Source organism: Temnothorax nylanderi, unplaced genomic scaffold (genome assembly GCF_030848795.1).
Source record: "Temnothorax nylanderi isolate EJ_2023f unplaced genomic scaffold, tnyl_v1.0 TNYL_tig1331_pilon, whole genome shotgun sequence".
NCBI classification, from domain to species: domain Eukaryota; kingdom Metazoa; phylum Arthropoda; class Insecta; order Hymenoptera; family Formicidae; genus Temnothorax; species Temnothorax nylanderi.
In genome coordinates, this window is record NW_027250393.1 from 6,717 (window position 1) to 20,829 (window position 14,113).

At 34.3% G+C, this 14,113-nt stretch overlaps 1 protein-coding gene and 1 pseudogene across 1 annotated transcript; one reads left to right on the plus strand and one right to left on the minus strand.

The window, feature by feature from the left end:
- The first annotated feature begins 296 nt into the window (after positions 1-296).
- LOC139787200 (uncharacterized) lies at positions 297-4,156 on the plus strand. Its single transcript, XM_071726284.1, has 2 exons — positions 297-3,653; positions 4,094-4,156. The coding sequence occupies exons 1-2, from the start codon at positions 297-299 to the stop codon at positions 4,154-4,156; spliced, it is 3,420 nt and encodes a 1,139-aa protein (XP_071582385.1).
- An 808-nt stretch (positions 4,157-4,964) lies between these two features.
- On the minus strand, positions 4,965-11,171 carry LOC139787201 (putative nuclease HARBI1; annotated as a pseudogene).
- Between the last annotated feature and the right edge of the window lie 2,942 nt (positions 11,172-14,113).

Genomic DNA, 14,113 nt, shown 5'->3' on the forward strand with positions numbered 1-14,113 from the left:
GCAATGCTTTGTGTAAAATTTATGATGATCCGTTGATGAAGATTCTAATCGATCGTTATGAAAAATTCCTGAAAACGATATTTACCTGTACTTTAAAGAAAATACCACAATTGTTAACAGATATTCATACATGTACGATAAAGAATTCTGATAGAAAGGGTCACACACATGCCTGTTACATTGATGCAACTCTTTGCAAAGCTCTATTTCTTCCTGTTTTATTATTATCACCTCATTTTCCAATGGTGAGATATATTAAACGTTTAATTTATCAAATGACAAGTTTATACGACAAAATGTTAAATCTGGAGAAGGCTTTAACTTCTGTTGATTTAGACACGTTAAACGAAATTATAATTTCGGCACAACAAAAAGCATATATGTACAAACATCAGCAGAATCGTACTACTTTGAGTGAAGATGAAATCATGTCTCGTTTTAAAAACGCATTTAAGGCTTTTACTAAACGCTCCATGGACACACCTCGATATGTTTGTGCATTATGTGAGAGACTTTTATATAGAAGAAGTGTCTCTGAATTTAATAAGCTTAAAGCACGACTAGATATTCCAATTTGGAGAGATTTAATGGCGCATTTAGAAAAACATAATATTACTCAGCAATACATATGTCATTACTGTGAAAAAAAATTCCGTGACGGATTAATACCTGCGTATTGCATTTTAAATGATCGTATTGTACATGATCCACCTGAAGTAATATCATGTCTTAACCAGTTTGAAAAAATTCTCATACAAAGAGCTAAAGCTTTTCAAACTGTCGTTACAATGAAACCTGTTAGTAACAAGAAATTGCCTCACAGACAAATGGTACAAAAAGTAAAAGGTAGAACGTTTCATTTACCGTTACCTTTACAAGAAACATTGAATAAAATATGTCCTGATACTGATCCAATTAATACCAATCACGAATTGTACTTTATACGTGTTAGAGGTATTCCGACAAAATCAAAAATGATTTGGGAAGAAATGGTAGACGTTAACAAGGTTTTTGACGCCTTAGTGTGGTTAAAAGAACATAATCCTTTATATTCTCATATTGTATTGCCAAATACTTGTAAGGAGTTTTATTTACAAACGTCATTATTATTCGATCCAGAGTTTGAAGTACAGGAGACAGAAAATGCTACTGAATCTGATTTGGATGACAAACGCGAATCGAGCTCAAAAAGTCCAACGCAAGAGAACAATGTAAACGCTACTTTAAACAATGAGCGTAAGGCAATGTTAACTCAGGTTCTTGAGGAAAATAATGATGATTATTACGAGCAATATACTATTTATCCTTTATATGAAAAAAAATTATGTAAAACTGATACCGCCTTATATCAAATGTTAAAAATAGCCGATTTGCCCTTGGACAATCGTGAGGCATCTTTAGATCTATTGTGTTTTCCAGATTTATTTCCTCTTGGTATTAATGGACGACACCAAGCTAGACGGGTTAAACTTCACGACCATGAATTTGATAAATGTTGTTTGATGTCCAAACATCCACAATTCAGATTAAATATACAATTCGTATTTTTTCTGTATAATCTATACACTTTTCGTCAAATAAATCGTGGTATTTATAGCAAACTATGTACAACTAAGCGTTATACGGCTTCAGAATATTTAGAAGCACTACATACAGATGTATTAGAATCTGACTTGAGTACAATATTCGCCACTATAAGAAATACGGAACAATACTGGCGTATACCAAGGAGTAATTTAAGATGTATGACGCAAGAATACGGACCTGCGACATGGTTCGTAACATGGAGTCCTGCTGAATGGCTGATGCCTGACTTAGCTGCGTATCTTCGTGAAGTAAATGGATGGCCTGACGATTCGACGCCCATTAGTGTACTCGTTGCTAAGGATCCCGTGTCAACGTCAAGGTTTCTTGATAATAAATTTAAAGCATTCCTTGATTTTATTTGTTCCAAAGATAACCCGATCGGAAAAGTAGCGCATTACTTCTGGCGACGAGAATACCAAGGTAGAGGTATACAACATTTTCATTTATTAATTTGGATTGAAGGTGCGCCAATTATCGGGAAATCTTCTGTTGAAGAAGTTTCTCAATTTATTTTGCAACACATAACTTGTGAAATGCCAGATCCAAAGATTTCACCATTGTTATACAGGCGAGTCAATACGCATCAACGACACAAACATAACGATTATTGTCTTCGTTCTAAAAAAGTAGGACGCAAAACGATTCGTGTGTGTCGTTTCGGGTTTCCTCGTCCTGTCACGGAAAAGTTGATTTTGAAAGATGTCATAAGTTCGATAGCAGGTAGGAAACGATTGAAACATAGAAGTAGGCTTTATCATGTTCCTCGAAAACATAATGAGATCAATATAAATGATTATCATCCTGTTCTTCTTACGGTATTAGAAGGAAATGTCGATATACAATACGTAAGTGAAACATCCACGTTGCTTACTTGGTATATTACTAAGTACGTAAATAAACCAGGAAAATGTGAAATATCTGATGCTGTCCTTGATAGTAAAAATAAGAAAAAGAAATCATTGCGTCAAGAACTTTGGAATTTTACTTTGCGAGCCACGAGTAATAGGGAATGTGGATCTCTTGAAGCCTGTGATGGAATGTGTGGTATTCCTTTATGGGGGACTGATTCAAAAACGACTATAAAATGGTTAGATGTTAATCAGATAAGACGTAGAAAAGTTAAAACTTATAAGGAAATTGAAGCTCATGACGGAGATTCTACAAATATATTTTGTCCATCTATAATAGATGAACATTATCCACGGAGACCGAAAGAATTGGAATCTATGTTTTTATATGAGTTTGTACAGTGGTATGATATTTTGAAAAATAAACCACGAGGTAAAAATATTGAATACTACACGATGGAGAATGGTTATTATCTAAAACGGCGACAGCGTGGATGTCTTATTAATCACTATAAATATAATGTCAATACGCAGCCGGAAAATTATTTCTTTTCATTACTGCTCATGTTTAAACCGTGGCGGAAAATAGAAGATCTTAAAGATGGATGTGATACATATACAGAAGCATTTCACAAGGGAAAGTTATATCTTACGGAAGCATTGCAATATCATGAAAAATTAGAGGAAGTGCAAAAAGCATTTGAAACTGCGAAGCAATTAGTTGACCAATATTTAAATGATTTGGAAAAACAGCATGAGTCTCAAGATGATCCCGATAATCCAATAGGTGTTCAAAATATTGAGGCTGGTGAAGCGATGCAAGATTTTAAGGATCTTGGTGACAAATTAGATCAGGAAATCGATGTATCTGAAATGATTTCAAATATGAACGCAGATCAAAGAAGAATATTTGACAGAGTGATCAACGCTGTAACGATATCGCCGGATGATGAACAATTTAAACAATTACTATTATACGTTAGCGGAGAAGGAGGTACTGGTAAAAGTTTCTTAATTAAAACAATTAAATGCTGGATAAAACAAAATCTCAACAAGGATACTGCTGTAACAGCACCTACTGGTATAGCGGCGTTTAATATCGCTGCTTTAACAAATCACAGGCAATACCAGTTACCTGTTGAACATGGTGATCAGTCTCCTAAGTATACACTATTATCTGATCACGTTTTGAAAGTTTTACGGGCAGATCTTAAAGATGTTAGTCTTATTATAATAGATGAAGTGTCAATGATATCTAATTTAACTTTCATGTATATACATTTACGACTATGTCAAATATTTGATACCATGGATGACGATTTCTTTGGTGGAAAGCATGTTCTTTTATTTGGAGATCTGCTTCAATACGTAGGGAGTTTCGAGGTAGATATCACTTGGATTGAATAAAGTAACAATTTTGTAATTTAATAATTTTGTGAGACAATTTTTGTGAGACAATTTTGTGAGACAATTTTTGTGAGATATACTGACACAAGAATCACAATGTTATAAAGATTATTTGCCACTTCATAAAAAGCTACGTACAAGCAATGCAGCTTTAAATAAAGGTTTGTAACAGAAAGTAGTTATACTTAAATAAATAAAATAGCATATACAAATATTAATACAACTCAATTTTTTTTTATTTTACATTTCAGAATCAGAAGTTAAATCAATGTCAGTTGAAATGGTTAATCTTCAAAAAGAAAAAATACAATTAAAAAAAGAGGAACTATGTATTCAAAGGCAATGTTTGGAAGTGCAACAATCTGCACTGACTGAGTTACGACAAATGAGACGTGCAATGGATATATTTATATCTTCGCCAACAAAGTAATGAAAACTTCTATATTTTTATTATAATGATATGCATATATTTAAAAGATCAGAAAAAAGTCTACAGTGTATAATTTTATGTTCTTGTTGTTGTTTTTATTTATTACTTAATATAATACTATTTTTATTTTGTACTTAACAATTATATTTTTTTTTGGCAGTGAAAATGATTTGTCCTAATCTAGGACAAAGAGGAAATTCTCCGGATCAACAGTGTCTGACTTTCGCTGGCAAGCAACTGGAATATGGAACTCTTTCCGATTACAACATTCAAAAGAAATTCACGCTTTATATGGTTCTGCGTCTTCGAGGAAGAATTCAATTTTTCGTGAAAGCAACTTTTGACACCACAGAAAACGTGAAAGCTATAATTCAGGATAGATAAGGAATTCCCCAGGTTCAGCAGCGTTTAATCTTTGTTGGCAAGCAGCTGGAAGACGGCAGAACTCTTTCCGATTACAACATCCAAAAGGAATCCATACTCCACTTACACAAACATATAATTAGAAGAGGACGAAGAAGACGGAGGCACGTTCTTGTGAGCTGGAAGTCTACAGACAGGCTAGTTGCAAATTGAGTAGCATCGGTAGTATCGAAGTGGCATTGATTACTTTTTTTAAGGCTCCTGGTCCCTATTGGTATATTACATTAGTATTTACAAGATGCAATTGGTATATGAATCTTACCTGAAAATTCTGGTGAATAATGCAATGCTCTCTCCTATCTTAGACATCTCCATCGTCCCTTTAACATCCCAATAGCTCGTTCTATACATGACCGAGCTGTTACATGAGCATTAGTGTAACGAGCCGAAGGTTGTCTTAGTTTTGGTGTCAATAAGTACGGTAACAAAGGATATCCGGAATCACGTATAATATTAAGATCATGCTATGCATATATCAACGATATAACACTTCTATCTGTTACTACGTTTACGCGAGCGTTACTTCTGTCGTAACTTACGATAATTCCTTCGCATAAACGGGATTTTGTAGTAACTTATGATAATTTACTCCGCGTAAACGAGTGAATTATCGTAAGTTACTACAGAAGTAACGCTCGCGTAAACGTAGTATGTATATCATATAATATTTCTAATTTTAATAATAATATTAATGTAATATACCTAATAACCAAGAATTTGTTCGTCCATTCTGAAATTGCTGTTCTAAGTGACACGAAAGAATTAGAGCGTCCCAGACACGTGCATCGTGGGTTCTTCCTCCCCATGACCACTATTTACAAATAGTATCTTGAAAAGATTCAAAAATAATTCTTTTGTAATAATAATTTTTTATATAATACTTATTATTTATCTTATATAATACTTACTATCAAAACATTTAACGAATGATATAGTTTGCGATTGATATATAAATGCTCCCGTTCCTTGTTTGGAGGCCAAATTGCTACGTGAGTACCGTTGATGGCACCTATTACGCCCGGAAATCTACAATGAATTCAAAACCTGTAATAACAATAAAAATTATTAATCTATATGAAATATTTACTTATAATAAGTATTATATAAAATATTGTTCTGTTGCTTAATGAGTTCAATATCTAAATGTTCTGTTGGGGAATTTTATCCAATATTGCGTGTTTTGATTAAGTGCTTCTATGACAGTATGGATTGCTCCGGACAATGGCCTAGTTTACACCGACCGTTTGGTACGCTTACCAAGTACTATATTCGTATCAAATTCGTATCAAATCTCTATTTACACCGGTATAACCCAAGATTTAATACGGATTTGATACAGATATAGTACTTGGTACGCGTACCAAACGGTCGGTATAAACTAGGCCAATGATGATTGGCACATACAAGACAAAAAGTCTTGACTAATACGACGTTGGTATGAATCAGAAGCCAAATTATGTTTTGAGTCTATATCTGCTTATACTTCTAACATTACTTTCAAACATATTCCCTCTCAAAGTACAAGAATGTAAGAAATTGTAAGTTAGACATATATGCAAATAAACGCATTCTTGTGCAAGATTAATATCTCTTAAATGATTTTTCTGCGAGCTTTAAAAGGGAACGTGTCATTCAACAGTATTATATATGTATATTTATAGCATTTTTTGCCAAATCTCTAGACTTATCAAAAGATCAACCAACTAGCAGGTGAAACAGGAGCTTGAGCAGAAAACATAATGTATGAATATACATTTTTCTTGTATTTGCAATGGTTCAGTAAAGCACCGGTGGGTGCTGGGACTGTTTCCTTTTAAAGATAGAGTCCGCACCGGCTACGCTGGTGGGTGCTGGGACTATCTTTTCGGGAAACAGAGTCCGCGCTGTATTTACTAAATCATATCGAATACAAGAAAAGTTTACATACATACATTATGTATTCTATTCAAGCTCCTGTTTCACCTGCTAGTTGGTTGATTTTTTGATAAGTCTAGAGATTTGGCAAAAAATGCCATGAATATACATATATAATACTGTTGAATTACACGTTCTCGTATTTCGTTGCGTTTACATTATCAGTACAAAATTACCTTTTTCAAAAAGGTAAAAAAAGTGCCAAGTACACGCAATGTATTTTGTAAATTCAATCGAAAAATTATCTCACAAAATTGTCTCACAAAATTGTCTCACAAAATTATTAAATTACAAAATTGTTATTTTATTCAATCCAAGTGATATCTACCTCGAAAAAACCTAAATAACAAGTGGTATCTATTTAAAAAAAATACGTGAAATCTTTTAATACTGCGCCAATTACAAAGAGAGATATATATATATATATATATATATATATATATATACCTTAACAAAATTATTATTATATCACGAAATTGCGTTACCAAACTCAATCCAAGTGATATATACCTTAACAAAATTATATCACAAAATTGTTTTACCTAACTCAACCTAAGTGATATGTTATTCAAAAAAATATATGAAATCTTTAAATTACGCCAACTACAAAGAGAATATATATATTGCTTTGAAAAATAATTGTAGTGCAACTACTCTTAAAAAATAAAACAAAATTGTGTTACCTAACTCAACCCAAGTGGTATGTATCTTTGTATTCCTGAGGATCTTTCTATCAACCCAAGTGGTAGTAGTTTTAATTCTCCTTGATAAAATTATAATATTACAAAGAATCATTTAATCATTTTAATCACAAAGAATTAAAGAGGTAACATTATAAAATAAAAATATTTAATTAAATAAAATAAATAAATTTTTCTTGTAAAAAACTTGGCGCTGCTTTTTTAAGATTAATCTAGACAAACTTGCATAGGTGCATAAGCATATGCATAAAGAGATGGATTGGTCTATTTCCTTTTGCACATATATGAACCAATCAATTTCTTACGCTTATGTTTATGCGCGATGCAAATTTGTCTGGATAGACTTTAAAAAAGCAGCGCCAAGTTTTTTACAAGAAAAATTTATTTATTTTATTTTAATTAAATATTTTTATTTTATAATGTTACCTCTTTAATTCTTTGTGATTAAAATGATTAAATGATTCTTTGTAATATTATAATTTTATCGAGGAGAATTAAAACTACTACCACTTGGGTTGATAGAAAGATCCTCAGGAATACAAAGATACATACCACTTGGGTTGAGTTAGGTAACACAATTTTGTTTTATTTTTTAAGAGTAGTTGCACTACAATTATTTTTCAAAGCAATATATATATTCTCTTTGTAGTTGGCGTAATTTAAAGATTTCATATATTTTTTTGAAATAACAATCACTTAGGTTGAGTTAGGTAAAACAATTTTGTGATATAATTTTGTTAAGGTATATATCACTTGGATTGAGTTTGGTAACGCAATTTCGTGATATAATAATAATTTTGTTAAGGTATATATATATATATATATATATATATATATATATATATATATTCTCTCTTTGTAATTGGCGCAGTATTAAAAGATTTCACGTATTTTTTTTTTAAATAGATACCACTTGTTATTTAGGTTTTTTCGAGGTAGATATCACTTGGATTGAATAAAATAACAATTTTGTAATTTAATAATTTTGTGAGACAATTTTTTGTGAGACAATTTTGTGAGATAATTTTTCGATTGAATTTACAAAATACATTGCGTGTACTTGGCACTTTTTTTACCTTTTTTGAAAAGGTAATTTTGTACTGATATCACCTATTTTGTAGTGTTAAGCAAGGATCTGCAAAACATTTTTATTTTTTATTTTTTAATTATTCACAAAATTAGCAATAACAACAAATACATAAAAATTAATAATATTTAAGTAAAAGTAAATTATACATTTCTCACAAAAATTGAAGGAACACTAAATTTATCTTTAAAAATAGGCAAAATTCGAACAGCGGTAACTTTGTTAAAAATGAATAAAATTTAAATTTCAAGCTTAAAACCTCTACTTTCGAAAGGTTACTATTATTCGTCCAATTTTTATTATGTCTAGACATAATTTTAATTCAGCGGATTTTTATTATGTCATGACATAATTTTAATTCTGCCGCTAGGGAATTTTTAAGTCGATTCTTATGAATCAAGCTTGAATTTGATGTCTAGGTGTCCCAGGTTGCCGATAACGAGGTCCACATAGTGCGCTCCATAGTTTTCGGTGTCCAGGTGTATTAATACCTTGAATTCGATGTCCACGTGTTCCAGGTTGCCGATGACGGGTTCCAGATAGTGCGCTCCATAGTTTCGGTGTCCAGGTGTAATAATACGTTGAATTCGATGTCTAGGTGTCCCACGTTGCCGATGACGAGGTCCACATAGTGCGCTCCGTAGTTTTCGGTGTCTACGTGTATTAATACCTCGAATTCGATATCTACGTGTCCTACATTCAGATTTAAAGTTATTAATACACCTAGACACCAAAAACTACAAAGCGCACTATGTGAACCTCGTCATCGGCAACCTGGGACACGTAGACATCAATTTCAAGGTATTAATACACGTAGACACCGAAAACTACGGAGCGCACTATCTGGACCTCGTCATCAGCAACCTGGGACACCTAGACATCAATTTCAAGGTATTAATACACGTAGACACCGAAAACTACGGAGCGCACTATGTGGACCTCGTCATCGGCAACCTGGGACACCTAGACATCGAATTTAAGGTATTAATACACGTAGACACCGAAAACTACGGAGCTCACTATCTAGACATCGTCATCGGCAACCTGGGACACCTAGACATCGCATTCAACGTATTATTACACCTGGACACCAAAAACTACGAAGCGCACTATGTGGACCTCGTCATCGGCAACCTGGGACACCTAGACATCGAATTCAACGTACAATTATACCTGGACACCGAAAACTATGAAACGCACTATCTGGATCCCGTCATCGGCAACCTGGGACACGTGGACATCGAATTCAAGGTATTAATACACGTAGACACCGAAAACTACGGAGCTCACTATCTAGACATCGTCATCGGCAACCTGGGACACCTAGACATCGCATTCAACGTATTATTACACCTGGACACCAAAAACTACGAAGCGCACTATGTGGACCTCGTCATCGGCAACCTGGGACACCTAGACATCGAATTCAACGTACAATTATACCTGGACACCGAAAACTATGAAACGCACTATCTGGATCCCGTCATCGGCAACCTGGGACACGTGGACATCGAATTCAAGGTATTAATACACGTAGACACCGAAAACTACGGAGCGCACTATGTGGACCTCGTCATCGGCAACCTGGAACACCTAGACATCGAATTCAACGTACGATTACACCTGGACACCGAAAACTATGAAACGCACTATCTGTATCCCGCAATCGGCAACCTGGGACACGTGGACATCAAATTCAAAGTATTAATACACGTAAACACCGAATACTACGGAGCGCACTATGTGGACCTCGTCATCGGCAACCTGGGACACGTAGACATCGAATTCAACGTATTATTACACCTGGACACCGAAAACTATGAAGCGCACTATCTGGACCTCGTCATCGGCAACCTAGGATACCTAGACATCGAATTCAAGCTTGATTCATAAGAATCGACTTAAAAATTCCCTAGCGGCACTTTCTGCCCAGCGGAGAGAACCTTCTTTTCCGGCAGCGGTGGTAATACAATGTAAGGATACGAAATCTCTCCAGATAAACATGAAGCAATTGACTCAATATGTATTATATATATACCTAATTTACCTAAATAGAAATCTTCCTCCTGACCGATAAGTCTATCGACCTAATTTAATTTACCTACTAGATCGATCGAAATACGCGCGCGATATCGAAACTGGCGATACCTGCGCTACCAGCGTCGAAAAAGTGAAAGTGACATTTCTGATTATATATATGTCATAAGACGTCGGCGTTAGGAGGAGGAGGAGTATCTTAAATAAATTTTCACACATTTGGACTTTTCGTCGCAATATCTCCGCTCGTAGGGCTCGTAGCGGAAAATATTATAAGAGATACCCCCCCTTTTCGACCCCAAACTATCGATCAAGCCTACTTAGAATTTGATCCGTTCACTCGTTATCGAGATCTCAACATCTCGGGTACTCGCAACCCGTCGCGTCGCGTAAAAGAGTCACGGTCGGTCTCGCTCCGCGTGTACTTGGCACGAGACACTACCGTGTCTCTTGATTTCTTATATCGTTCAATCCCATATTTCTTTCCTGTATGTCCAATTCGTCGCAATATATCTCAGGCTGCGGTATGTTGTAAAATTTTGCTATGTTTTGAACAACGCAGCAAGCATTAACAATGAGAGCTGAAATTGTTTATAACATTATAAAATTAATATTACTATTGGTATATTACATTAGTATTTACAAGATGCAATTGGTATATGAATCTTACCTGAAAATTCTGGTGAATAATGCAATGCTCTCTTCTTTCTTAGACACCTCCATCGTCCCTTTAACATCCCAATAGCTCGTTCTATACATGACCGAGCTCTTACATGAGCATTATTGTAACGAACCGAAGGCGATCCTTCTGGTTGTCTTAGTTTTGGTGTCAATAAGTACGGTAACAAGGATATCCGGAATTACTTATAATATTAAGATCATGCTATGCATATATCAACGATATAACACTTCTATCTGTTACTATGTTTACGCGAGCGTTACTTCTGTAGTAATTTACGATAATTCCTTCGCATAAACGGGATTTGTAGTAACTTACGATAATTTACTCCGCGCGTAAACGAGTGAATTATCGTAAGTTACTACAGAAGTAACGCTCGCGTAAACGTAGTATGTATATCATATAATATTACTAATATTAATAATAATATTAATGTAATATACCTAATAACCAAGCATTTGTTCGTCCATTCTGAAATTGCTGTTTTAAGTGACGCGAAAGAATTGAAGCATTCCAGACACGTGCATTGTGGGTTCTTCCTCCCCCCATGACCACTATTTACAAATAGTATCTTTCCATTGAAATCACTGACCTTAAAAAGATTCAGAAATAATTGTTTTGTAATAATAATTTTTATATAATACTTATTATTTATCTTATATAATACTTACTATCAAAACATTTAACGAATGATATAGTTTGCGATTGATATATAAATGCTCCCGTTCCTTGTTTGGAGGCCAAATTGCTACGTGAGTACCGTTGATGGCACCTATTACGCCCGGAAATCTATAATGAATTCAAAACCTGTAATAACAAAAATTATATTAATCTATATGAAATATTTACTTATAATAAGTATTATATAAAATATTGTACTGTTGCTTATAACGAGTTCAATATCTAAATGTTCTGTTGAGGAATTTTATCCAATATTGCGTGATTTGATTAAGTGCTTCTATGACAGTATGGATTGCTCCGGACAATAACCTACTTTACACCGACCGTTTGGTACACTTACCAAGTACTATATTCGTATCAAATCTGTATTTACACCGGTATAACTCAAGTGTGATTCCGGATATCCTTTGTTACCGTAATGAAATATTTACTTATAATAAGTATATAAAATACTGTTGCTTATAACGAGTTCAATATCTAAATGTTCTGTTGAGGAATTTTATCCAATATTGCGTGATTTGATTAAGTGCTTCTATGACAGTATGGATGGCTCCGGACAATAACCTACTTTACACCGACCGTTTGGTACGCTTACCAAGTACTATATTCGTATCAAATCTGTATTTACACCGGTATAACCCAAGTGTGATTCCGGATATCCTTTGTTACCGTAATGAAATATTTACTTATAATAAGTATTATATAAAATACTGTTGCTTATAACGAGTTCAATATCTAAATGTTCTGTTGAGGAATTTTATCCAATATTGCGTGATTTGATTAAGTGCTTCTATGACAGTATGGATTGCTCCGGACAATAACCTACTTTACACCGACCGTTTGGTACGCTTACCAAGTACTATATTCGTATCAAATCTCTATTTACACCGGTATAACCCAAGTGTGATTCCGGATATCCTTTGTTACCGTAATTATTGACACCAAAACTAAGACAACCAGAAGGATCACCTTCGGCTCGTTACACTAATGCTCATGTAAGAGCTCGGTCATGTATAGATTTAATACGGTTTTGATACAGATATAGTACTTGGTACGCGTATCAAACGGTCGGTGTAAACTAGGCCAACGATGATTGGCACATACAAGACAGAAGGTCTTGACTAATACGACGTTGGTATGAATCAGAAGCCAAATTATGTTTTGAGTCTATATATCTGCGTATACTTCTAACATTACTTTCAAACATATTCCCTCTCAAAGTACAAGAATGTAAGAAATTGTAAGTTAGACATATATGCAGATAAACGCATTCTTGTGCAAGAGTAATATCTCTTAAATGATTTTTCTGCGAGCTTTAAAAGGGAACGTGTCATTCAACAGTATTATATATGTATATTCATAGCATTTTTTACCAAATCTCTAGACTTATCAAAAGACCAACCAACTAGCAGGTGAAACAGGAGCTTGAGCAGAAAACATAATGTATGAATATACATTTTTCTTGTATTTGCAATGGTTCAGTAAAGCACCGGTGGGTGCTGGGACTGTTTCCTTTTAAAGATAGAGTCCGCACCGGCTACGCTGGTGGTGGGTGCTGGGACTATCTTTTCGGGAAACAGAGTCCGCGCTGTATTTACTAAATCATATCGAATACAAGAAAAGTTTACATACATACATTATGTATTCTATTCAAGCTCCTGTTTCACCTGCTAGTTGGTTGATCTTTTGATAAGTCTAGAGATTTGGCAAAAAATGCCATGAATATACATATATAATACTGTTGAATGACACGTTCTCGTATTTCGTTACTATTTACATTATTTCTTATATCGTTTATTCCGATATTTCTTTCTTGTATGTCCAATTCGTCGTAATATATCTCAGGCTGCGGTATGTTGTAAAATTTTGCTATGTTTTGAACGACGCAGCAAGCATTAACAATGAGAGCTGAAATTGTTTATAACATCATAAAATTAATATTACTATTGGTATATTACATTAGTATTTACAAGATGCAATTCCCTGGTAAAAATTACCGTTAGAAACAGTTAGAAACAGATAGAATTTCTGATGGTATGTAACGGAATCCTATCCGCTGTAACTGCAAGCTTGTCTAGCTCTATCCGTTTCTGTAAGCAGCACTATTGTATCTGCAAATACAGACAGAAAATGTAACGACGTATAACTGTATCTAATGGAAATCTATCGGCATACAGCATCTATAAGCTTTTGCAATAGAAAAACTTGTCTGTTTCTGTCCGCATTCTGTACGCATCAGATGCTGACGGTATCTATCCGTAATTGCGGATACCGCATCCATCTGCATCTGTACGCAATGTCGACCTACAAGAATTTGTC